Source organism: Dreissena polymorpha, chromosome 4 (genome assembly GCF_020536995.1).
Source record: "Dreissena polymorpha isolate Duluth1 chromosome 4, UMN_Dpol_1.0, whole genome shotgun sequence".
Lineage (NCBI taxonomy): Eukaryota > Metazoa > Mollusca > Bivalvia > Myida > Dreissenidae > Dreissena > Dreissena polymorpha.
The window spans coordinates 61,222,075-61,245,640 of NC_068358.1; the positions used below are offsets into that span (position 1 = coordinate 61,222,075).

The 23,566-nt window shown below is 33.7% G+C and overlaps 2 protein-coding genes across 6 annotated transcripts in view; both read right to left on the reverse strand.

The window, feature by feature from the left end:
- LOC127877080 (uncharacterized) overlaps positions 1–23,566 on the reverse strand; it is a 50,829-nt gene that overhangs the window by 18,489 nt on the left and 8,774 nt on the right. For 2 of the 4 annotated variants that reach the window (XM_052422705.1, XM_052422703.1), the window contains exons 17-18: positions 23,273–23,343; positions 22,317–22,917 (exon numbers count right to left, since the gene is read on the reverse strand). The exons of the other annotated variants lie outside the window; for them this stretch is intronic. In XM_052422705.1, coding sequence (XP_052278665.1) covers positions 22,824–22,917; positions 23,273–23,343 — 165 coding nt within the window. In that variant the 3' untranslated portion in view covers positions 22,317–22,823. Of the gene's footprint in view, positions 1–22,316; positions 22,918–23,272; positions 23,344–23,566 lie in introns of those variants that run through there. 4 annotated transcript variants of the gene reach the window in all.
- On the reverse strand, positions 4,107–14,667 carry LOC127877081 (uncharacterized). Of its 2 annotated transcripts, none has more exons than XM_052422707.1 (18): positions 14,500–14,667; positions 12,978–13,072; positions 12,685–12,713; positions 11,698–12,073; positions 11,351–11,457; positions 11,129–11,221; positions 10,759–10,881; positions 10,431–10,562; positions 9,906–9,983; positions 9,146–9,270; positions 8,091–8,177; positions 7,705–7,797; positions 7,247–7,333; positions 6,794–7,001; positions 6,256–6,402; positions 5,920–5,996; positions 5,486–5,556; positions 4,107–4,446 (listed from the first exon to the last, which is right to left on the reverse strand). In XM_052422707.1, the coding sequence occupies exons 1-18, from the start codon at positions 14,509–14,511 to the stop codon at positions 4,353–4,355; spliced, it is 2,034 nt and encodes a 677-aa protein (XP_052278667.1). In that variant the 5' UTR covers positions 14,512–14,667; the 3' UTR covers positions 4,107–4,352. The 2 variants fall into 2 exon arrangements, with proteins under 2 accessions (XP_052278667.1, XP_052278669.1); XM_052422709.1 differs by having other exon boundaries at positions 5,920–6,006.

Consider the following 23,566-nt stretch of genomic DNA (forward strand, 5'->3'; position numbering starts at 1 on the left):
ATAATGGTATTTTCTCTTTGAAATCAAACCTCCTCTAGAGTCATACTTCATGTTACATTTCTTAAAAAAGATTTTTTTAGTTTCAAAGGTTGCTTTTCCTTCTTCATAAAACATCATACATTTCTGAAATCTAAAGCTCTAAACATGTATGTGAATTTCGGGGTACGGACATAAGCCCTCTCGGACATTAGCCCCCATTTAATATAGGAAAGATATATACGTTTTGAGATTAGGAATGGGGCCCAATTAACTATGAAGTATTTTTTACTTTGAAAGGTGTTCATATTTTTGTTTCTTTTTTAACTACAAGATACAATGAAAATTGCATATTTAAAGTAAAACATGGTTTTATATACCTATACTAAGAGCTCTTTTTTTTACTAAACATCTTATAATGTCATCTTGATATGTATATCATTTTCTACCTTTTAATTGCATTTCATTTAAAAAAAAAATAAAATGAAATGCCTAAAAGATGAATTTAAAAATAGGTAGGGGCTTTTGTCCTTAGGGGCAAATGTTCTAGGGGGCTAATGTCATAAGTGGTTTTTTCCTAGGGGCTATTGTCCTAGGGGCTAGGGGCTAATGTCCGAGAGGGCTAATGTCATACACTCGTGAATTTCACACCAATGGTTAAAGCTTTAGACTTAAGAAAGGTGCTGATTTACTTGTTATATACCATAAATTTATAGCACAAAATAAGATTTTTATTCGCATTTAAATCACTTTGAACAGTGCCTAATAAAAAAAATCGATTCGGGAAGGGCAACCCCTCCCACACCCTCCCCCTTTGGCCCCCCAGTCAATATTTTCTGGGTACGGCCCTGTCAGGCCCGTACCCAGGCACTGGGCCCAAGGGCCCGGGCCCCCCCCCCCCAGCTGGCTGTCGAGTTATGATTTTTGAATAATGGGCCTACTGAAAATTTTCTCACATGAAAGGGCCCAGAGTACACTTCTCTGCAATACAAATGTGCAGATGTGTTTTATTGCCCCTGATACACAAGGGGATTAGCGCTAATTTACTCGCCAGTGGAGATAAGCCCCAAGGCATTGTTTTCTTATCACCTTGTACACACATCCCCGATCTGTCAATTACCCACTGTGCTCAATGCTTCATCTTTTGATGGTGGGGGAAACACGTCTTTTGATTGGACAAGGAAAGAATAACAGCGAATGGATGGAACTGATACAGAAGGTCGTAGGTCTGAACGATAATAGTGTTTTCTCTTTTGAAATCAAACCTCCTCTAGAGTCATAACTTATTAAACTTTTCTGTGAAAACTGTGTTGTAGATGATAAACATTTTATAATGAATTTACTTTGAAATTTAAATAGAGGAGGTTTGATTTCAAAGAGAAAATACTAGTAGGTTATATGTCAGTTACTGACATATAACCATAGTAGTATTTTCTCTTTGAAATCAAACCTCCTCTACAGTCATACTTTATGTTACATTTCATAATAAAGGTTTTTTAGTTTCAAAGGTTGCTTTTACTTCTTAATAAAGTGTAATACATTTATGAAATCTAAAGCTTTAAAAATGTGTGTGAATTTCACACCAAGGGTCTTTGATAATGCATGTCACGCTTTTTTTACCATTTTTACCCCGGCATGTCACAAACTGTTACAAAATCTTGGACCCCTCTCCGCTAAAGTACGTCACAAACTCACACTTTCGAACATTTTTTTAAAAATTAATACTTAATTTAAATTTAATCTAAAACTCAATTCACTATTAAACCGTATTACAATTTCACTTACCGGTAAAAGAACTTTCACATTACAAGCTTTTATAACTGTAGGGTTGTTACGATGAGCAGTATAAATATTTATCCACGTGTTAACCTCTAATAAAAACGAAATTATAATTTAGATTTTCTTTCAACCCTTTACTAACTATAAATGGAACAGTCCGATTATTTCGTCATTGAAATCTGTGTGGAGATTGTGCCTATTGAATAAGCCGGTCCAGCCAAGTTGCTTATTAAACATTCGAACAACAGAATCAGGGGATACGCAATTCGTCTTATTTTGACATAAAACTAATTCAAATGTTTCACAAATTTTTTAAAATTATTTTTAAATTCTACTAAAGAAATAATAAATAAATTATACATTTTTTTTAAATAAATGTGTGACATCACACATGGCCTGACCCCCCTCCCCCATGTCACAAACTGTCACTTTCTTACTCACCCTCCCCCTTCCTGGAGCGTGACATACTTTATGGACGGCCCGTAATGGTTAAAGCTTTAGACTTCAGAAAGGTGCTGATTTACTTGTAACATTTCCATAAATTTATAACACAACATATGTTTCTATATGCATTAAAATTCACCTTGAACAGTGCCTAATAAAAAAATATATATTCGGGAGGGGCAACCCCTCCCGCACCCTCCCCATTTGGGCCCCCCCCCCCCCAGTCAACATTTCCTGGGTACGGCCCTGCACCTGCGCACTAAACATGTGAAATTAGTAGTGATTAAGTCGTTGTTTATACTGAAAATGTAGGTAACACTGGTTACTCCACATAATCAACATTAATCCCACATGTCACAAAATTTGCTTTATTTATCGAATATATTTTGCATTCAATATAACTTGCCAACAATTATAACGTTGTTTACTCTTCAACTATTCTAATTTATTGTTAGCTAGGCATTCCAAAAATACAATCACCATAGGCTGTATTTTCAGGTAAATGTTTGGTATTTCCAAATACAAGATTAATTAAAAACTCTTTTTGTTTGTATTAAAAAAAACAGTAAAGCATTTTCATAATTATTCTGTTATATCTCTTACAAATGTATTTTCTTGTAAATGAAATTGATTTATTTTTTTTTATGTCTTGCATGTAATAGCATCACAGTATGTTGTTTGAAGTGAGTGTTTAAATCCCTTTGCTTACGAATTAATATTTATAATTACGCATCACTTTACACATACATGTAATCACAATCTTAATGTTTCTTAATTAAAGACGCGACTATTCTTGATATGAAAGATCATAAAAATTTTACTTTTTAATTTAAAAACAAACATTAACCAGTTCGACCATTATTTGTGAATACAAAACATGCGTGTCATTTGATAAATACTTCCCGGTCACTATTTATTTTTATACAAAGCACAGTAAAAATAGATACAGTGGAAAAACCTGTTTTGCACAAATGATTCTTGAATTATAATGTCACATGAATGTTTAAACTAAAGATGTATAACCTGAGAGAGATACTTATGTTAATTTATCGTTGCTTCCTTATAAACCTCAAACCGGATATACTCTTTAGCGACACACGTGTGTTATATATTTGTTATGTTTTGAGATAATATGGGAACTTAAAGGCACCAATATTAGATTCGTTTTGATCTAAAAGTTTGTATTGACATGTAGCCATGTCTACTTCAGGAATGATAGTTGTATTCACGAACATAAACTGAATGCATAGCTATATAGATTCTCTTTTGTTTTTCAATCATGCAATAAAATAACGTTTCACTTTCCGACATTTCAAAATACTATATCACTACATTTCAACATATACTCAGGAAAAATCTTGTAGTTTTCCTAATATTCGGTATATACGTTTATAAAGATCTAAGCAATTAAATCATATATTGACATCAACCTACCACATATTTGTTTTCAATCAACTAAAAAATATTGTTGAAAGTGTTCCATTTTTGTAACACGAATGTATTTTAATTCTTCACTTAGCATTTTTTGATGATACAGCTTCCACTATTCTACACAGTCGATAAACATTCTTAAATTTATTAAAATTAATTTTCTCTTCTTAATTGTAATTTAAGTCATTTTCGTTTCCAATACAAAAACAAAAAACTGAAACAAAAATATTGTTTAATTTGAAAAACAACAAGTAGGTGTTAAATACTTGCTCGGCACGAATCCTTCAATGATACAATAAATGCGAGTGCACGGTTCAACACTTAATGCTTTGAAAGTATTGTGACTCATATTCACCGATGGTTTAAGAACTGGAGCTCATGCTCTCTTACGCTCCAAACTTGTATTTCAATCTACCAAATCTACAGATTCCATTCTATAAAAACGTTTTTGTACATATAAACACAACTCTTACATCTTCAATAATAACAATATTATTATACAATTATAGTGTTTGTTTTATTTACATGTGAAGTTTTTATTATTGAACTCAGAATACATATTCTAGTATAATAATAATAGCGATAAACATATAAATGAGTAAATATAATACGCGACATGTCAAATAACTCATCATTGTAATTCACAGGTATCACAGAAATTAGTAAGCATGCCCAGTCTTATTGATGATAATGTCACCATGTATTGTGACATTACAAATGAATCAGGTATTTTCTATCTGTTTGTTTTTATTCTTCGTCCGTTTTGCTTTTCTTGACACTGGTATTTCCCCGACGCAATTCTCCCTTGACGCTGAGCTATAACGGTTAATCCGGAAAGTTTAAAATATCCTGTCATTCAGTAGGAAAACCAGGCAACGAAAACTTAGCAAAACAAAATGTATCTAAATTGTAGCTCAAAGACATAACATTTCCTATTGTTAAAAATCATAGTAAACTTTAAAATGCTGATTGTACTGGTTAACCCAAAACAAGTTTTTCTTAATTTCCTGACTTTTGTAAAAAATTGTTTTTCAGTTTGATTTTGTAAGACGCACAGGTGGTTAGCGTGTGGCTATGATATTAATTAGTGAAAACATCATTTTGAATGAAATGAATTTCCTTTCTGGAAATGTATATATCTTGTTATATTTCTACGCATGCTGTGTTAAATTTTAAGAAATAACGCAATACACAATTCGCTTGACCCAGTTAACATTGATCAGACCGTATTTAGGAATGAAATCTCCAGTTGTAAAGACATTCCTTCGCATTGGACCAATGAAATCACTCGTGTGTTTAAAATGTCAGTTAGTTAAAATGTATGTAAACAAAGGTTTAAAAATGCGCTGGACAGTTAGTTTTGATGCGTAATACAACGACAAGCACGGTAAGAATGTTTTTCATACGTTTGATTGAATTATGTTATCGAAGTCAGTGAACTTTGCAGGGAAAATGCCCTTTAGTCCGTGAAGATTTCAGTTGTGAATACGGTCTGATCGATGTTAACTGGGTCACGAGAGTTGTGTATCGTGTTATTCCTTAAAAGTTGACCCAGTATTTGTAAAAATATTGCAAGACATATACATTTCCAGGAGAGAAATATCCATTTCTGTGTTGAATAAGACCAAGATAGTGAAAATCGCTGCAAAGTTAATGAAGTAATGGCTGTTCAAAACGATGCACCCCGTTTTCGGGTGCTTTCGATATGGATACCTTGTTATATATATATTTGATTTTTAATTATTTTTTTCAGTAAAGTTGATTTTTCGTTAAAATGTGATAATTAATCATTCAAAATGATGTTTTCACTAATTAATATCATAGCCACACGCTAACCACTTGTGGTAAGACGTACCTTAGTTCTATTTCAGCATCGTCACCAATGCCGAAGGTATAGTCCCCTCTTTTTCCATTGTTCCATCGCACCTATTGAGAAAATCAACAGCTTTTAATGTCCGTTGCAGAATCAATGAGGTTGAAATTAATGTTCTGTCTCTTTTTCGTGTCTTCTTGCAAGTTTAATTGGATCTGAATAGTCATTAATCAAATATAGTTCTGAAACAGTTATTAGTCTAATCATACTTTAAATTGCATGTATGCAATAATATGAACATAACGAATAATACGATACAAATGACAATACATACAAACAATATGGTAATTGATAAAACCTATACAAATCACCTATGCATCCATGTTTGCAATTATAAACAAAAACATTACATCTTTAAAGATGCGAATATGCAGAGCTTGCTTTATTTACTCAGAGGCAAAATGCAATTTACGCACGTGTGCCTTTGGTGGATTTACTCGAATGACAACTCCAAGGTTCCAAGCATGCACGCCATCTATTTTTGCATTTAGACCTGTAAGAAACTTGAATTGAGAACATAATGTGGTTCAGTTTAACCTAAATATGTTCGGTGATCACGTTTGTTGAGAGAAGAAGTCAATCATTGGTTGAGGTCGATCCTGGGAGCTAACCTAAATGTCATGTAATTGACTAGTTGAAGAAAATGTTATTATTTTCAGAAGTAAATAGATATTGGAAAGTAAAAAACTAATCGTCTGGAAACTATATTATAGGGAAAGTGCATGTATCAACCCTGCGTTTTAAATACATACTCGGTTTTACATGGCATCCAACTGCCAGTATTTCGCCGGGACGTAATTGCCTCTCGTCGTCAGAAATAAGGACAGCAAAGCCTCTATCCCCGTATGGATACCAATGCAATTCAGTACTGCCGTCCCAGTGCACCCAAACAACGGCATCTTGTAAAAGAGATTAAGAGCGTCATAACTTCAGAAATTGGTAAATCTATATTTGCGACAATGTTCAAGCCATGTTCAAGATCAAAATATTTTGATGATTTAGAGTATTAATCACAAATAGTTAATAACACACTATTTTTAAATTAAAGTGTATTGCGGGTGTCGTTTTACTTGCAAAACCAAGCAAAGTGCTGGTATGAGTAAACTGTGAAATGGAATATCACAATAGGCTAGATAAAACATCAGATTTGAAGATTTGTATGATTCAAAAGTATATCAAGCATTACTTTGCGTTAAAAATGCAGTTAAGTAAATGACAAAATTGTCGTAAAATATTACACATTCATATAAAACAAATGATAAAACGATATATTACTGATATAGCTATTACCATCGACGGCATGACCAACTATGGTACCCGGTCCATTCTTATCCTGGTCCCCATGGTTCCAATCAACCCCCCTGACCACACGGGTACCAATCATCGGCAGCTGGGGATTGGAGCTCTCATGGTAAGTATCTACCCTACTCTGGCTTTTGTCCCTTTCCATTCGTTCGTGATAATTCAGTGAGGTCATGTATATACTGCGCAAATCATCCTATATAAAGGTAAATTCAATATACTTAAAAACGTTTCTTAGCATTTGTAAATTACTTACATGTCTTAAACGTATGTAAAACTTTAAGTTTTTATCTTGCATGTGTTAGTAGAATCGAGTTTTAACGAGTTAAACAGAGCAGTATAGAGTTCCAAAATAATATCTGGTGTACATAAATGTGTTATCTTAATGTTACACTAATGATCTAGCATCTTTCTACTCGTGAACATGCACAACTACTGTACAATATCTTGAGCTGTTATCATCAAAGTATCCGTTCCCAGTCCATGTCCGAGTTGAGCAAGTGTCAGTTCCATCAATGATACTTTAATCTGAAATGGACACAATTGCATGTTTACAAAGTTCCCAATATACTATTTATGTTTTAATTTTAGACGTAAAACATAACATTCAATCATCCATTTTTTAACAGCAAACATAAATACATCCGTTGTGTACATTCTTAACGTTTATATCAATGAAAATCACTAGGTTTTAATTGTCAAACAGTTTCGATAATGCATATCTATAAGGGCAAAAACAACAAAGTATAACCGTTTTTTTAAATAAAAATGGCTTGTTATCTGGAACATTATAATTTTATATCATACATTTATATTTCTATAGTTGATCATATATCTGTATATGTGTTTGTATACTTTATTGTTGTTTATTGTTTTGTTATACTTAAACCTCTCCCTACACAGAGATAATTGCGCCGTGAAAGTCTTCGTCCGTCTTTGTAAGTGAAAACAGTACTGGATGGCGAGTCCGCGGTCAAAATTTCCAAAAACTCCTGAAACATGTCAACTATAATTCATACCTTAAATCTTATCATTCATATAAACTAACTACAAATTAGACATAAATAAGGGTGAACCTAGATATGTGTACATTACTTCGAAGTAGATCAAGGATTACGTTTTCAAAAAAACAGAGACATTAGTGATACCTATATAAAACAACTATTAAAATCAAAGAACGTATTATAAGTGATTAAGTCTACAAAAAATGCATGGATTTGTTTACATTATATTGACTTGTTTCAATTTCAATTCGACGCTAGTATAAATAAGACAAAACTTAAACCTTGTCGTAATCACCAACTCCGACGTACAGGATAGAAACCTGTTTAGAGTCTATTATGTTCATCGCTCTTATTATGTCCACAGTAGTCTACAAAGTAAATAAAATTTGCTTCTTGTAATAAGCATATTAAATACTAAATTATTAGCTATGACAGAAATACCAACATTGTTATTTAGCTACGAATCATCAAATCTCAACCGCATAATTAAAAGGCTGCATTATATTTTGTTTTAATTTCTTAATTATTTGTGAAGCTTCGTTTTTCCGTTTTTAATGTATACTTATAATTTCACATAAGTATAATAAATATATATAAATAAATAATAGTTTTAAGAGAGAATGATTCATCTTAAACATGTATTATCAAATTGCAATATATAGCTTTACATTTCGTTTTAGGTTCTTTACCGTTCTATTTGCTATGAAATACTGCTGTTCACAATGTCTGTCGTATACCTAATCTAATGATCGGTCGTTTTGTCTGCTACATGTGAATACGTGTTTATTTTATAAGATAACTTGGTTTTGAATAGACTTGTTCGCAAATAACGGAAATTTGGAAAAAAAATTGTTATCTAAGAATTTTTAACCATTGTTACAATTTAAATAAGTAAAGAAGAAAGGAAAAAGTACCGAAACAAATGATTTGGGACACGGAGACCTTAAAGAGGAAAAGCTGAATTGTAATTTAAATGCTCGCGTTAAGTTATCAATCTTTAGTATCGATGAAAAGTGAATCGAACCGATTCTGAATGATGATTATTCATAAATGAATCGATATTTCAACATTTTTCATAGTCATGAGTTATAAGACGTGTTTGAATATAGAATATACCTTCTTTGTAATCTAAGACATTAAGTTAATTGTCATTTTGTCAAACTTTGACATACCCCTCTTCAGTTCCTTGATCAATTTAACTTAATTGCCTACATGAACGCTAGAATGGCGTTTTAAGAAGTAGATACAAGTAATAATGCCAATCCTATTCACGTCAGACGAGATGTTTTATTCTAATCGTGTTTCAGACAAAATAAAAAACAAAGAAAAAAGAAACCTGATCACGGGTGCGTTGGTCCGCGACGTCAGGTCCTATTGTTTTCGAAGTCTCAGTCGGACGGCCATCTGTTACAACGATGATTTTGTTATGCATAACGTAACCATTGATCAGTTGGGCTTCATCTGACATAAGAAAAAGATATGCGATTGCAAGTTCGATAGGGAAACATTAGCTCTTGTGTGAAACGTATTTAAATTGAGATCACCGCAACCAACGGTCGAAAATATTTATCGAGCATTTAAACAAGCACATTAAATAGAAACATAAATCACATACACAACAAACTAAGACGCTTCGTATACATACATTTAAACAAAACAATGTTATTCAGCTGAATTTAGTAAATTATTGTCGTTAAAACTGGTATTTGACATTCAATTAAACTTATATACTGTGTTTAATCGCATACTGCCCCTTGTTGTTGTATTGTTAATGATATTTTTTTATTTCAAAAACGCCATGGGCATCCTATTGTTTCAATATTTGATGAAAAAAATGTGTGTACGCAATCCAGCTATAGAGTGAAGGAATGTTATGATTTTAATGGACGTTCTCTCCGATTTCCCTCGGTGCTTTAAAAGTACGGATCCGGAACAAATCATGTATATTATATCATAGTAAATATCATGAGCAAACATATACTGACTACGAATAGTACAGACGTATATCAGAAGAAGTTTATATGTTAAAATTCAGCATGCTAGTAAGCATGTATAATGAAGTTGCTATAATATATGTTTCGCGGCAATAAGCTTACTTTGGGCAGATAAAGCACCCGCCGCAGCAAGCATAAGTCCTCCGTACAGAGGGCTAGGGCCGCCTAACATCATGTTGTCTGATAACAAACATATTGCAAAGTTAATGACAATGTCTAGAATTTTAACAAAAACCTCATATAAGATAACATTAAACATGTGAATATGTGTATTTTACGCAGACAATTAAGCATTAAAACAACTAAAAAGAGATTGTATTTGATTGAGAAAACAATAAGTTAAATAACGATAGACTTGTTGATAGGTAAGTCGATACAATTCAAGGTAACAATCATGTATAAATATTACAACGTTTTCTCCTGCTTAATTGTTTATTGTTCTTCTTACGAATAACGTTCGAAATTTAACTTTAGGAACGTTTATGAGACAGCAATATTATTGTTGTAGTTTATTAAGGTGTGTACATAAAAATACTTGCAACCGAATTGAATTTTTTCTATGAGTAAAAGAGACATTATACGATTGTTTCATCAACCATACCAAACGTTCGTTTCTCTTGTACTAACCTATTTTATCTCGAACTGCTTTAAAGTCAGTCGTCATCAATACATCCAGCTGGGTTTTATGACCAAACGTGGCTATCGCTACGTGTTCATTGAACCCGGTAGGCTGGTAAAGGGGGTCGTGTTCTTGTAAACCTGTCAATATATATACAAACGCAATTTAAAACCCGAACTTTTAACTTTGATAGCGTCCACATAGTTTGTAGTTATTGTTGTGATAAACTGCAGTGTTCATTTATTCCTGCGATTATATATTTATATTCAGGAACAAAAGCGGTGTAAACAAATGGATTCCATTCATTTTTATGAATGTATGCGGTTTGAACTCTACCTTCCATGAAATCGTTGACGAATTGTTTTGCTTGGGTCCAGGCATTTCCAGATGCCATACTTTCTGATATGTCCAGTAGCAGGACGGTATGAAAAGCTCTCAGCGGCTGTGTGCGTAATCGCGCTAAGATATGAAAAATAAAATGTATACAGCATGTAACAAGGCATGATTTGAAATGTTGAGGTTTGTAACACAAAACGTATTGTTTGAAATTGTTTCTTAAGAATTTTGTATCAATACTCAGTAATACTTAAAAAATATGTAGAATAATTGCGTGTTTTGCAGGCGTTATATGTATCATTGCAAAACGAAAATAATAGATTTTATTAGGCAATTAATTTCTATGTTATGAAATTTCGTCTTAGTGTACCATCCACTAACTCCCTGTTTGCTAATGCAACCCATGCCTCTGTATCCATAAGTGTCTCGGATGCTTGTTGTTGAAATCCTTGACGTGCGACACCTTAAATAAACATTGGCTTTACGTTGATGTTGCTTTCTATATTAAATTTCTAGACATATTTATTTAATAATATATAAAAGCAAATGAACATTACAGTGACACAACTAATACTTAAATAAGCTATGAAACCTAATTGAGGTTGATTCCGAACTCGAGTTTGTTCGGGCGGCGTATGTTGTACTAATTCTTGATCACTGTGCTCCGTATCAGATTCGTCAGATGTATTATCTTGCGTCCTGTAATGAAAAGTAGTAACTAAATTACGAAAGTTCCTATTACAACAGCTGGTCGCTTTCACCTAGCACTATTTAATGAACAAAATAATCGCGATTCTTATGACACTTTAACTGAAGCAAGAATTAGTATGTGAAATTTTACTTGCAAAAACCTTTTAAAAAAGTTTTATCTAAGTCATCACTCAGGCTCACGTTGTTAATTTGTAACATATATTGGTACTCAGTATCGTTAGTACTCACGGCTGTAAGTTTGGACCTGTAGAATCGGGCTTATGTGTGAATCGTACACGGTCTAAAGTCGATAAATGCCGATCGCTGCTTTGGGAATCAACGTTTGTTTGCACTGTACCAGTCGAATATTTCTGGACCTCATTCTCATTGCGATTGTTTAATGCAGTTTGTGGGAGAGAAATTCCCCTTGAAGATCTTGGTAAATGGTAGGAATCCATGCGTTCGCTTTTTGCAGAGGTCCCAGTATGTACGTTGGAGAAAACTCGTTGCATTTCATCCATCTGTTCTTGTATCTCGTCGAATCTGTGTTTCAGTTGTGCCATGTTTGGTTGCCTTTTGATGGATTCCTCTGCGGAGGTAACCCGTTCATTTAGAACCCGCAGGTCTGCAATTATATATACAAATAGCTCAAGCTTACTCACATTCACTTAAGGCTTGAATTATAAAGTGCATTATTCAGGTAAGTATTCCCAGACATGTCAAAGTGTTTAGTACAGATCTTTGGTAACTATACATTTGAATTGTGATGTTGATTCGAAACTTCTAGATATTTTAACTAACCTTTAACCGAAAACAAAAGCAAATAAATTTTGTTAAACAAATACAATTTTACTACATGCATTTGTTAATAAAATTCCATGGGTTTAAAATTATGTAAGCATCGGCTATCACCATTTATGTAAATAATACATGTTTAATGAATGTTCAAAACGTTTTTGATTTCACTCCCTTCTGTTGAGGATGATCGTTACTGTAATGTCTTTATAAATAAGTATGTACGAGAGTGCTATTAACTCAGCTAGTTATATAGATTTAAATGTATTTACTTCAATCGTTGACTTTTAAGCCCTGTCCCAACTTTAATACAACGGAAATATCATCAATCAAGATATACTCAATAACAAAGAACACAGTATAATTTAAAACAAACGTGTTCACCGAGAATTTTTTATTCTTTTCAAATGGTTTGAAGTATAATACATTTTAATATATTACCATGTTCGATCTCGGACAGCACATCATGGCTACAAATAAATAGAACATCGTAGTATAGAATCGATGTCATGTACAATCTCTGATATGACTGGGTGAATTAATTTATTGTCATAATCATTTACCTTATTATTTTAGTGAGACAGTTGGGGTAAATTAAGTTTCGACAAATTATTAATCCTATTTGAGATTATAAACGAAATATTTTAAGTGGTAAAGTTTACCTTTTATGCAATTGCGATATATACATATAGCTTTCTGTTATTTAAGAATAAAAGGGAGTGATAATATGTTACTTTCTGCAAACATGCCCTCCATGTGCCTCGATATGTTCCAGCGAGGTCAAAATTCCTCTTGTGCCAGCGGCAATCACCTCCAAATCAGCCTGTATCTGCATGATACATGATAGAGAATAAGTGTTTAGAGCATACTCACGAGCGATAGCTAAAAATAAACAGACTGCCAATTCTGCTGGTTCGACGGTTGATGAAACTTATTATAGAACATTGCCATTCAAATATAAATACATCAACACATGGCATTTGTATAGCGCACACATCATGAAATTTTTAGGGTATTTTATGGTAATAATAGTTATGTTCAAAATGTTTGCCACATATGCCATATTATGTACATAAAAACAAAATTACATAACACCGTTTAAACAAATGGGTTTTCACGAAAAATAGCTTCATACTTTTTAAATATCCAGCTATGTAATCGTTTTCTCAGTAAAGGTCTTTTGCACTTGATGGGAACATAAACCCAGCAAACAAGGGATATGCTATCCCTATGGGTCTTATGGCCCTGATAGGCAACCCATATTGGTATCATATAGATTTTTAAACTGAAAACCAAAATGGTCCCATAGGACCCATATTTGCGGTATGTGGGTCATATGTGCGTCCCTTGGAGGTCTGCATGTGGGTTCTACAATATACGTAGTTTTTTGGGCTGTCAGAACTATTCCTTAAAATGAACATATTTTGAGATTTTAAACTTATTAGAGAAACGATATCTCGCAACTACAAACACATTTTACATATAAGTGTGTTTATAAATCTTTGATACTAAAAAAGGTCGTAAACACCTTCTCGCTACCTACACAAGATACTCGTTAAAGTAATATTCCATATTGTTATTTCATTCATTTATTGAAGAAGGCCCCTGATTTAATTGACTTTCCAACAAAGCAGTATACACATACTATTAGTGTACAAAGTTTTAATTGTGCTTAGGCTTTTTATGTTCTAGTTTTTGACATTTGATACTATGTCTGTGGGATTCCACGAACGTTTATTAATAGAACAATTAGGTTACAACTAAATCTCTGTACTATTTAAGTGCACTTGATATTTTCTTTGTATTGTCTCAAGTTTTTAAGTTGTGAACAACTTCCTGAAATGCAATTAATGTTAATTAAAAGAAAGGAAATTCACACTTTCCTCCCACACGTACATTATTCAATACAGGGTTGATTGTGTTTAAATCATCCGTTAACCATGAGACACTACCTATTGTTGATTAGTTAATGGATAGGCTAAACGATGTGTTTAAGTGTTTAAGCAAGATTTTCATACGATATCGCGTTTTGATTCATTCGGTATTTGAAAATATCATACCCTCTTTATATTTTACTTTCGATTTCAGTGACTATTATCAAAGCAGGGAAATAGTGTTATAGTTAATTGTATTTGTTTCACTACGCACATAATGTAATACGTTTTCTTATCGTGTAGAGCATAATTATTTACTATGTAACATGTTCATATAACATTTACTGTAAGTAAGTTTAATACAATATAAACACAAAAATACCTTTGAATCCATTTTGGTTGATCGCCGAAAGTGAATTTCATATCAATATCTCGTATGTTATAAATATTTCGCGATTTCAACACCGTTTAAATATTGCGTACTGTGTAGTAGATGCGTCTACTTTAACAACACCTTACCTACTGTGTATGAGGCGTATTAATAATTTTATGTTTATACTTAGTTTATCAGTTATAAAAATTGTGGATACCAACAAGCATTTCTCTCCTGATAGAGTTTGTGCAGTTGTATCGTTCTCTATAATGTTATTATTAAATGTCAGGTTAGTCAAAATTCGGAAACCGTGCTCAGCGGTTCATAAACAAAATCACAATTGATATAGTTTCCCGATAATTATAATAAAGCAATTGTTCTTGTTTGCCTGTTTGGCACAGTGTACTATAAATGACACCTCAAAGTAGGTCGATATCATTTGATCGCTCTGTCTTTTTTTGTTATGTATAAATAATTAATGTCACTGAAGTAATATACGGATCCGTTTTCGCTCACCACAAAAACATAACGTTGGATTATTTTGCATTATCAGCAATATGCAATGTTTACAATACTGCATATATATATATATATATATATATATATATATATATATATATATATATATATATATATATATATATATATATATATATATATATATATATATATATAATAGTATATAATAAGAGAACAATTTAATGTTTGGTTCAACCTTATAAAGCATATATATAGACGTTTATCCTGTTTTTATTTGTGAGCGTTAGCTCACAAATAATGTAGAGACAATTTTGCAAATCGATCAGAATGGGCTTAACTACGCTAGGAACCGTAACCCGTGACTGCCTGTGTGGATAACTGCAGTAAAATTAAGCAGGCGACAAATGCTAAAAGCGTCTGCTCTAACACCGCATCTGCCTGTTTATAGTTCCAACTGGTACACTACATAGTGTGTATTTATTTAAAAGTATTTAACAGCTTGTAGACAACGTTTGCCAGTCTAGTGTTTATCATTGAAATCTGTACATATTGGCTGCTGTTAGGGAAAACGGGGCTTAATGCATGTCAAATAAGATTAGCCTGTAAACACTGATAAGCTGCATCTAATGATTTGCAAAAAACACATCTCGACCTGTGTTTTAAGACACACTCTTTATAAATTTGAATTGGTTGTGGTCATTTCAAACTTGCGATATAAAAAGCTATAACATAATTTTGAAAACTGAGTTGCGTCTAAGATTATACAACAGCGAACATATTCAGTGCCATCACCGCTTCGATTTAATAATGCTCACTGCGTTATCTCTTTTTAACAGACATAGGGTAATGATTTGACCTCTTAAATACCTGCAATTGTTCTGTCAGATAATAATGTTATCAACACTGTTCATAGATAACAATATCATCAATATAAAGTAGCGCGAAACGTGTCTTAAATAGACAGTACACTAGCCTCATGTACATTCTACATTAATTTTATATTATAGAAGCTTTTTCACGCCGAAAATGTGGGATTTGATTAGCTGATTAGATAAAGTTATCAATGTAACACCGCAAGGATATGATAATATGAAACTTCCTTTTTAATACATGTACCGAATACAAACCTTTTTTATGTAGCTATTCGACTATAGTTATGTATTGAATAAGCACAAGGTACCGAACTTGCGTCATGAACTTAGTACAGAAAATGTTTAAAATGTCTTAAAACCTGATACAATACTAATCTAAACGTACATTCTTAAATGGCAATCACTTAGATGAAATACACATACAAACAACGTGCGAATACAAGGACGTGCCTTTGCGGATCACAAACAGCCATCGGGAGGAACGATTCATACGAAACGTATAACTGGCAAACATATGTATAAACTGCATAACAAACGTGGTAGGCCTTTATTGTTTTGTCACCTCGTTTAAATGTGATAGCTCCTGCTAGTAGTACCAATCACATTGTCATTTTCGTTACTGTAATGGTAAGACAAATCCGGTTCGGCTCATTTACTATTATTTGTTAATCGCTAGTGTATTTGCAATATCAGTCTACTAGGCCATGTCCCAATAGGGCTCTCCATGCACCCCACCTGGGATTAATTTTCACCTATACCAAATTGTTCAGTAACTCAAGAAAGTAAATTTGTTCACTTGTCCTCAAAAATAAACTCAATTGAAAGTGTTCATAACAACCAGTTTCCATGGCAACCGCCACTCAAAATTGGAAAACGGACCAGGGCGACTATACCACATCATTATTATATTATATCTTATCGTACTACAAACAAATTAGTGTTTAAACAAAGGCTACACATTGTGCTATATTTTAAAGACCAAATTATATATTTATCTCATTTGCATATTCATGAATATTAATGAGAAACTAACAAAATCGGGAAAAAAATACTATTTATGATCATAACTATGTAACTATACAATCAAATTTGATAAATTTGGTGTCTATACCTAGGTTTCATGGGTAAAGAACACATAATGATCATCAGACATTGTTTAAGTTTAATATAGTACACAAAAATCCAACACGGCGTCAAAAATGGCCGCCAAGATGGCCGCCAAAACATTTGTATGATCATAACTATGTAACTTTCCACTCCAATTTGATGAATTTTGTGTCTATATCCCAGGTTTCAGGGGACAAAGAACACATTTATATCATCAGACATTGTTTAAGTCTAATAAAGTACACACACATGCAACATGGCGTCAAAAATGACAGTCAAGATGGCCGCAAAAAAAAACTATTTATGATCATAACTTTGCAATTTTCCACTCAAATTTGATGAATTTTGTGTCTATACCCAGGCTTCAGGAGGCAAAGCACACATTTATATCATCAGACAAAGTGTAAGTTAATTATGTTACACAGAAATCCAACATTGTGTCAAAAATGGCCGCCAAGGTGGCCGCCAAAACCTATTAATGATTATAATATGTTACTCACTGTGAATGAGCAAAAACTGTCACGTGACCACAAAAGTCAACGTCAGTAGTCATTTTATGACAACAAACAGCCGCGCAAGGTTGTTGTTTTTTCCAATGTCTTTGCTGATCATCCTCTGACTTTCATACGACCTAAAGCGGGCAATATGGCATGCATATAGCTTTCGATCGGTATATCACGCGTTTTGTGTGTTGCTCTGGTTTTCGAGAACACTTCGGCGCAAAGTTCCATTTAAGAAGCAAACGTCAGTAGTAAAATTACAAAGAGTCAGTGTTCTCGAAAATTAACGATCACAGAACTGTCTATGCTTTACCGGACGAACATATATTGCATATGTCTATGCATAAACAAACAAAAATATCTACCAGATAATATTATACACTTTGTATTCCTTTGACTATTTATTTACATCAAAGCGGAAGTAGATGGTCGTATTGTCCCTTTAGAAGTAAAGCAGGATCAAGATGAGCAAATCTGTATCCTCGCCCACCAATGTTTTGGTGCTACGACGGGATCGTTATACTGTAGATTGAACAATTTCAACGTCTGCATCCCCTGAAGACAGAACAACATAGTGTCCCACTTATTCAGAGTGCTGATTAGAGCAATCATGCCGGCCTTGTTTCTGTCACGAGACAAAAAGTCTTCCTTTTTTACATGAGCATTCTGTTTCTTTGCTGAAACTCACAATATGATTCCCGTTTGTTTCATCGTCTCCGGTGTGTGTTGTCTTTTGTTATAATGACCGTCTTCGTAGCCATCGAACCCCACTGTCGCTTGTCCGTAATGCCTTTTTCTAAATCTACATAAGACCCGGCCAGTGCGTTATTTGAGTCGCCCTCCTCCATGGTCAACAATGCAGCAAAGTGCCACCATCATGCATCTAATTCATGAATACAGTTTATCACAGCCTCACATGATGTGTCACGATCTGAGGCTTATCTGCTGTACAAAATATATTCTTGGCTTCAAAGAAGGCAGCAGGATGGAAGCTCAGTTCATAAGACAATACGACTGAAAGGGAAGCATCTCCAGATTTTGACATCACCAGGAAACGCTGGAACAGAAGAGCAGGATAAAAAGCACAGTCAGAAGCGATCTTAACAGCCAAGCTATTCACATTAGCTTTGGCTCTGTATTTTCTCCTAAATTTATAAGCAAAGACTGACTTTCCTATGATACCTCGTATGATCGTTTCCCAAACCGCCTCAATTGCACGAACATTCATATCTTACCACGCCACTTTCCCATTGACCATGTTTCTCAGAGTAAGGTCAGCTGTGTATGGTGAGCAGGTTGTAATCTGTGTCTGCATTTTCGCTAGATCAAAAGAATCCCCTTTGATGCAGGCCTCAGTTGAGTCTTTGTGTTGTCGACTTGTAGTAAAGGTCAGTTCTGTGAAATCCTGCATCGTACTGTTGTGCACAAATGTTGCAGATCGGGTCCAAGGGGTTTGCATTTCCTCGGTCATTCCACTGCCGCGAGTTAGACCACATGTGCTCTATAAAAACATTATTAAAGTTTGCTCAATGACAAGATCACATCCTAGCCCAGACTAGCACAGATTTTTCCTACGACCAACGTGAAAACCAATACCAAACTTTCGATAAACATTCGGGTGCGTTACCTCTAGGATGCTTATTTGCTGCAGATACATGTAGTAATAAGCAGATTGCAGGTAATGTGCCCAGCAAAGATGGATAGTATATCGGACACTGCCTGCTAATTCATCAGAAAACACACAGTACAATATGCTTGAATTTTTAATCATTAGCTGATAATTCAGCCATACTATGCGTGTCTTTGAGGTCATGGCAAGTTCATGTTTCTTCTTCTCTGTAGCCCTCTTGAGTTTAATCAAAATCGCATAACATGTATAATCTGCTAGCGTTGTTTTGCCCCTAAGAAGAGCAGAGTACAAATCCTTGGCATGATCCAGAAGTATCTGAATGTCTGGATCTTCCTAGGTCCTGGCTGTGTATGCACTTTTTAACAAGAAGATGGTCCCGTGAAGTCCTGGACAGCTTTTCGTGTCAAAATGTGCACAATTGCATTTTCTCCATGGACAGCCTCAAGTATGTTTTTGAGAGCAGTTTCTTCCATGAGGGATCTTTTGCCCCCCCCCCCCCACAAGTTCACACGTTTATGAAACATCCCAAAATCTGAACAACATTTTCAACTACTTTGTGGCGCATCAATAATGATTTCGGCAGCCCTTCCAATACAAGGGTTGGTCAAACGTTACTATAGTGTGAAGGTTGTGGCAAGGTTGCAAACTAAGGCTTATGTTGACAGAATGCCTGCTTTGTCCCCATTGTTCATAATTATTAATCATAGGCAAAAAATTTGTTCTGATGCAAGATAGGCGTCATTCCCTGCCAACTCAGTGTTGCCTGAAGCTGAAAAATATCGATCCTCTTGTCAAAATCAAGAAACCGCGGCAGGTCCAAACGATGGCATTTCACATAACACGCATCACGTCAAAAGTAATGGACTTGTGGTCCTTCGTATTGTGTCGTTGGACGCCATATGAGATTTCTGTCTAACATAATACACTTAAACGATGTCTGACAATCTCAATGTGTTCTTTGCCCCTCGATACCTCGGTATAGACACCAAAATCATCAAATGTGAGTGGATAGTTAAATAGTTATGATCATTAATAGGTTTTGGTGGCCATATTGGTGGCCATTTTGGACGCCATGTTGGATTTATGTGTTCTATTGTAAACTTTAACAATGTCTGATGGTCTTTTTGTGTTATTGCCACTTGAAACCTAGGTATAGACACCGCATTAATCAACTTTGAGTGGATAGTTACATAGTTATGATCATTTACAGGTTTTGGTGGCCATCTTGGCGGCCATCTTGGCGGCCATTTTGGACACCATGTTGGATTTGTTTGTAATATAATAAACTTAAACAATGTCTGATGATCTTAATGTGTTATTTGGCCCTTGAAACCTATGCATAGCCACCAAAATAATCAAATTTTAGTGGATATTTACATATTTATGATCATTTATAGGTGTTGGCGGCCATTTTGGACGCCATGTTGGATTTGTGTATCCTATTGTAAACTTCAACAAGCTCCGATGATCTTTATATGTTTTTCCCTTGAAACCTAGGTATAGACACCAAATTTATCAAATTTGATTGTATAGTAACATAGTTATGATCGAAAATAGTATTTTTCCCGATTGTGTTAGTTTCTCATTAATATTCATAAATATGCAAATGAGATAAATATATAATTTGGTCTTTAAAATAAGCACAATATGTAGCCTTTGTTTAAACACTAATTTGTTTGTATTACGATAAGAAATAATATAATAATGATGTGATATTGATATAGTCGCCCTGGTCCGTTTTCCAATTTTGAGTGGCGGTTGCCATGGAAACTGGTTGTTATGAACACTTTCAATTGAGTTTATCTTTAAGGACAAGTGAAAAAATTTACTAACTTGAGTTACTGAACAACTTGGTATAGTTGAAAATTAATCCCATGGTAGGGGTGCATGGAGACCCGTATAAGGACATGGCCTATACTTATATTCTACAATATTTTCAAATAACTGACACATGTTTGTAGTTTTTAGTTAGCTTAAGTATCATTATATACGACTTCTTACAATATGTTCTATTAATTAACATCAACCACATAAATGACGTATTGTTCGAAATATGTAAATTGCGTCGGGTATGAATAGTTTTAGGCTTGATTCACATGCGTTACCTCGAGTAGAAGTGTAATGAATAAACGCGAACTGACCGATGGAATCATCCCAAGAGCGCTAGTATAATAATAAAACAGTAATTATTTATTTTAAAAAGAACGAAAACATAACAAGCTTTCAACGGGATTTGCTCAAAGGATACGCCCCCCCCCCCCCAAAAAAAAAATAAATAACGCATCGCTACATGCATTAGACAAAACTACAATATGTGTCTATGTTCGGAATCTTTTCAACATATGCATTTTTTCTAAAATAATAATATTATTTTGCCATGTAAATATCTCATTTTTTAAACACGATTGCTCATAAACGAAAAGATTGTAAAGCTTTTATATGTGCATACTGTTTTTAATCTCTTGAATACAATATTGTATTTTTATTTATGAACACAGCTGCAAAATGTTTATTCAGTCGTAAATATGTGAACGTATCGTTTAATGTTAAATACAAATACCTGTGTAAATGATAATCATATGGCACGTACGTGTAAACGTGTTTAAGTTCAATAGTAGATCTAACATCCTTGTGCACGTTTATAGAACACAGCCTTAACATGACACGTCTTATTCATCGTATGAATGTTGAACGGATTATTTGTTTTTGTAGTTTTTGGCATAGATTCTTAAGTTTGTACCTTTCTCAATACACAATACATTTACACCAGTCAATGCTCTTCGACATGTACGTTAACATATAACTGTCATTTTTTTCCTGTTTGCTTATGCCTTAATAATTAGTTTAAACTTTATGTACCTGGCAAACGTACGGGGCCTGTTAATATATCCCCCTCATCGACAAAGATATAAAAACGATGAGAAGACTTAAAAGCCTCATATGCAGTGCCATTTCAGTGACTCCAATATGTTGATGTTGGATTTTGCGGGTAAATATATTTCAATATATTTCTAAAAGCGATGCGTGATAACGCAATGAAAATATTGTAGTTAATTGTGATTGTCATGTGTACTCGATTTTGAAGCACTGCATCCTGTGCATACCAATGTGCAATCATAACAAGTGTGACACACATTCATTGGATAAAAAAAGGTATCGAACCGAACACGTTTACCTGAGTCATTTTGTGCATGAAGGAACCAAATGTGAAGTGGTCATACTTGGATGGATATAACGCAGCACATATACATTATATTAAATCATAACTATGTTTAAACACGTATTCAAATAAATATATTTCGAATGTATGCTATGCTTGGAAGACATGGCAACGCTTGGATTGGTTCGACGCAGAACATACAAGATATTGAATAATAGCTATGTTTAAAAGCAAAAACAAATAAATGTATTTCAATTGTATGCATGAAAGAACAAGTTTAATACAAAAATAACACAATACTTGATATTATAGCATTATAAACATATCTTACAAATTATGTTTAAATAGTATACCATAGTTTAAGTTTTGTACTGAAATTATCTCCGAACCATTTCGTGTTCAAGAATCAACACATTTAAAGTTATCACTGTTACAAAGACACAATGCACGCGTAACATGACCAAGCGTAATATACTAAATGAAATTACATGACATTTTAAAAGTTAAGAAGTAATAACATTTTTGAATAACGATTAATATACCTCTTCTTTACACATAAGTATGGTCTTACAAATGTATACTGATCAAACTGTTTCTTTCTGTCTGTTTTTATTGCTCTTGTTCTTTGTTACAGGTATTTCGAAAGCAGTTGAGGCGCTTCCTTCATTTGATATGGAACTGAAAAAGTAGTTAATAAGCAAAAGTTAATGTTTAAACAAGTTGTAATTACATAACATATCAGAGGCAGAACATTGAACATTAGCAAATACGTTCGCAAAATAAAATTATTTGCAACTATTGGGTTATTTCCTGTTGTATTATTATTAATGTAATGTCTATTTGTTTAGATATTTAAAGAGTTATAGTCATGCACATTGTCAACTTCGCGTAATTCTTAAGCTGAGCAATTACATTCAATATGATTGTTGTGCTCTAATAAGCGCCAATGTCCACAAAATATATCAAAACGGATTTTATTGTACCCCCAGAGATGTACATAAATCAGTTTGATCTACCTAGTGACTGTGATTACCTGAGTTCTATTTCGGCTTTTCCGTCAACACCGTACAAATAATCTCCTCGTTTCCCGTTGTTCCATCGTACCTGTTTGCAAAAATATTAGATTTTGTTTTTATGTTTACTAAGCAAATAGTCGTAATAGAGAGTTGCAATGGTTTTCTTTGGTATTTGTAAAATCTGACAACATAATAACGTATTTCAATAGTTACTTTCCCTCGATAAATAAGCCTGTAATGTTTAAATATATTTTGTAATAATTAACCGTTTACGATGTGGTTCTTTTAAATACTTGTTATGCCAATAGTGT

What these genes read in the sequence shown, in the direction of transcription:
- LOC127877081 (XM_052422707.1), bottom strand. An exon ending in GCTGTCCGAGATCGAACATG is followed by an intron (nt 12,074 to 12,684) that starts GTAATATATTAA and finishes ATATAATTGCAG; the next exon opens with ACCTGCGGGTTCTAAATGAA. An exon ending in TAAATCCACCAAAGGCACAC is followed by an intron (nt 5,557 to 5,919) that starts GTGCGTAAATTG and finishes TTTTCTCAATAG; the next exon opens with GTGCGATGGAACAATGGAAA.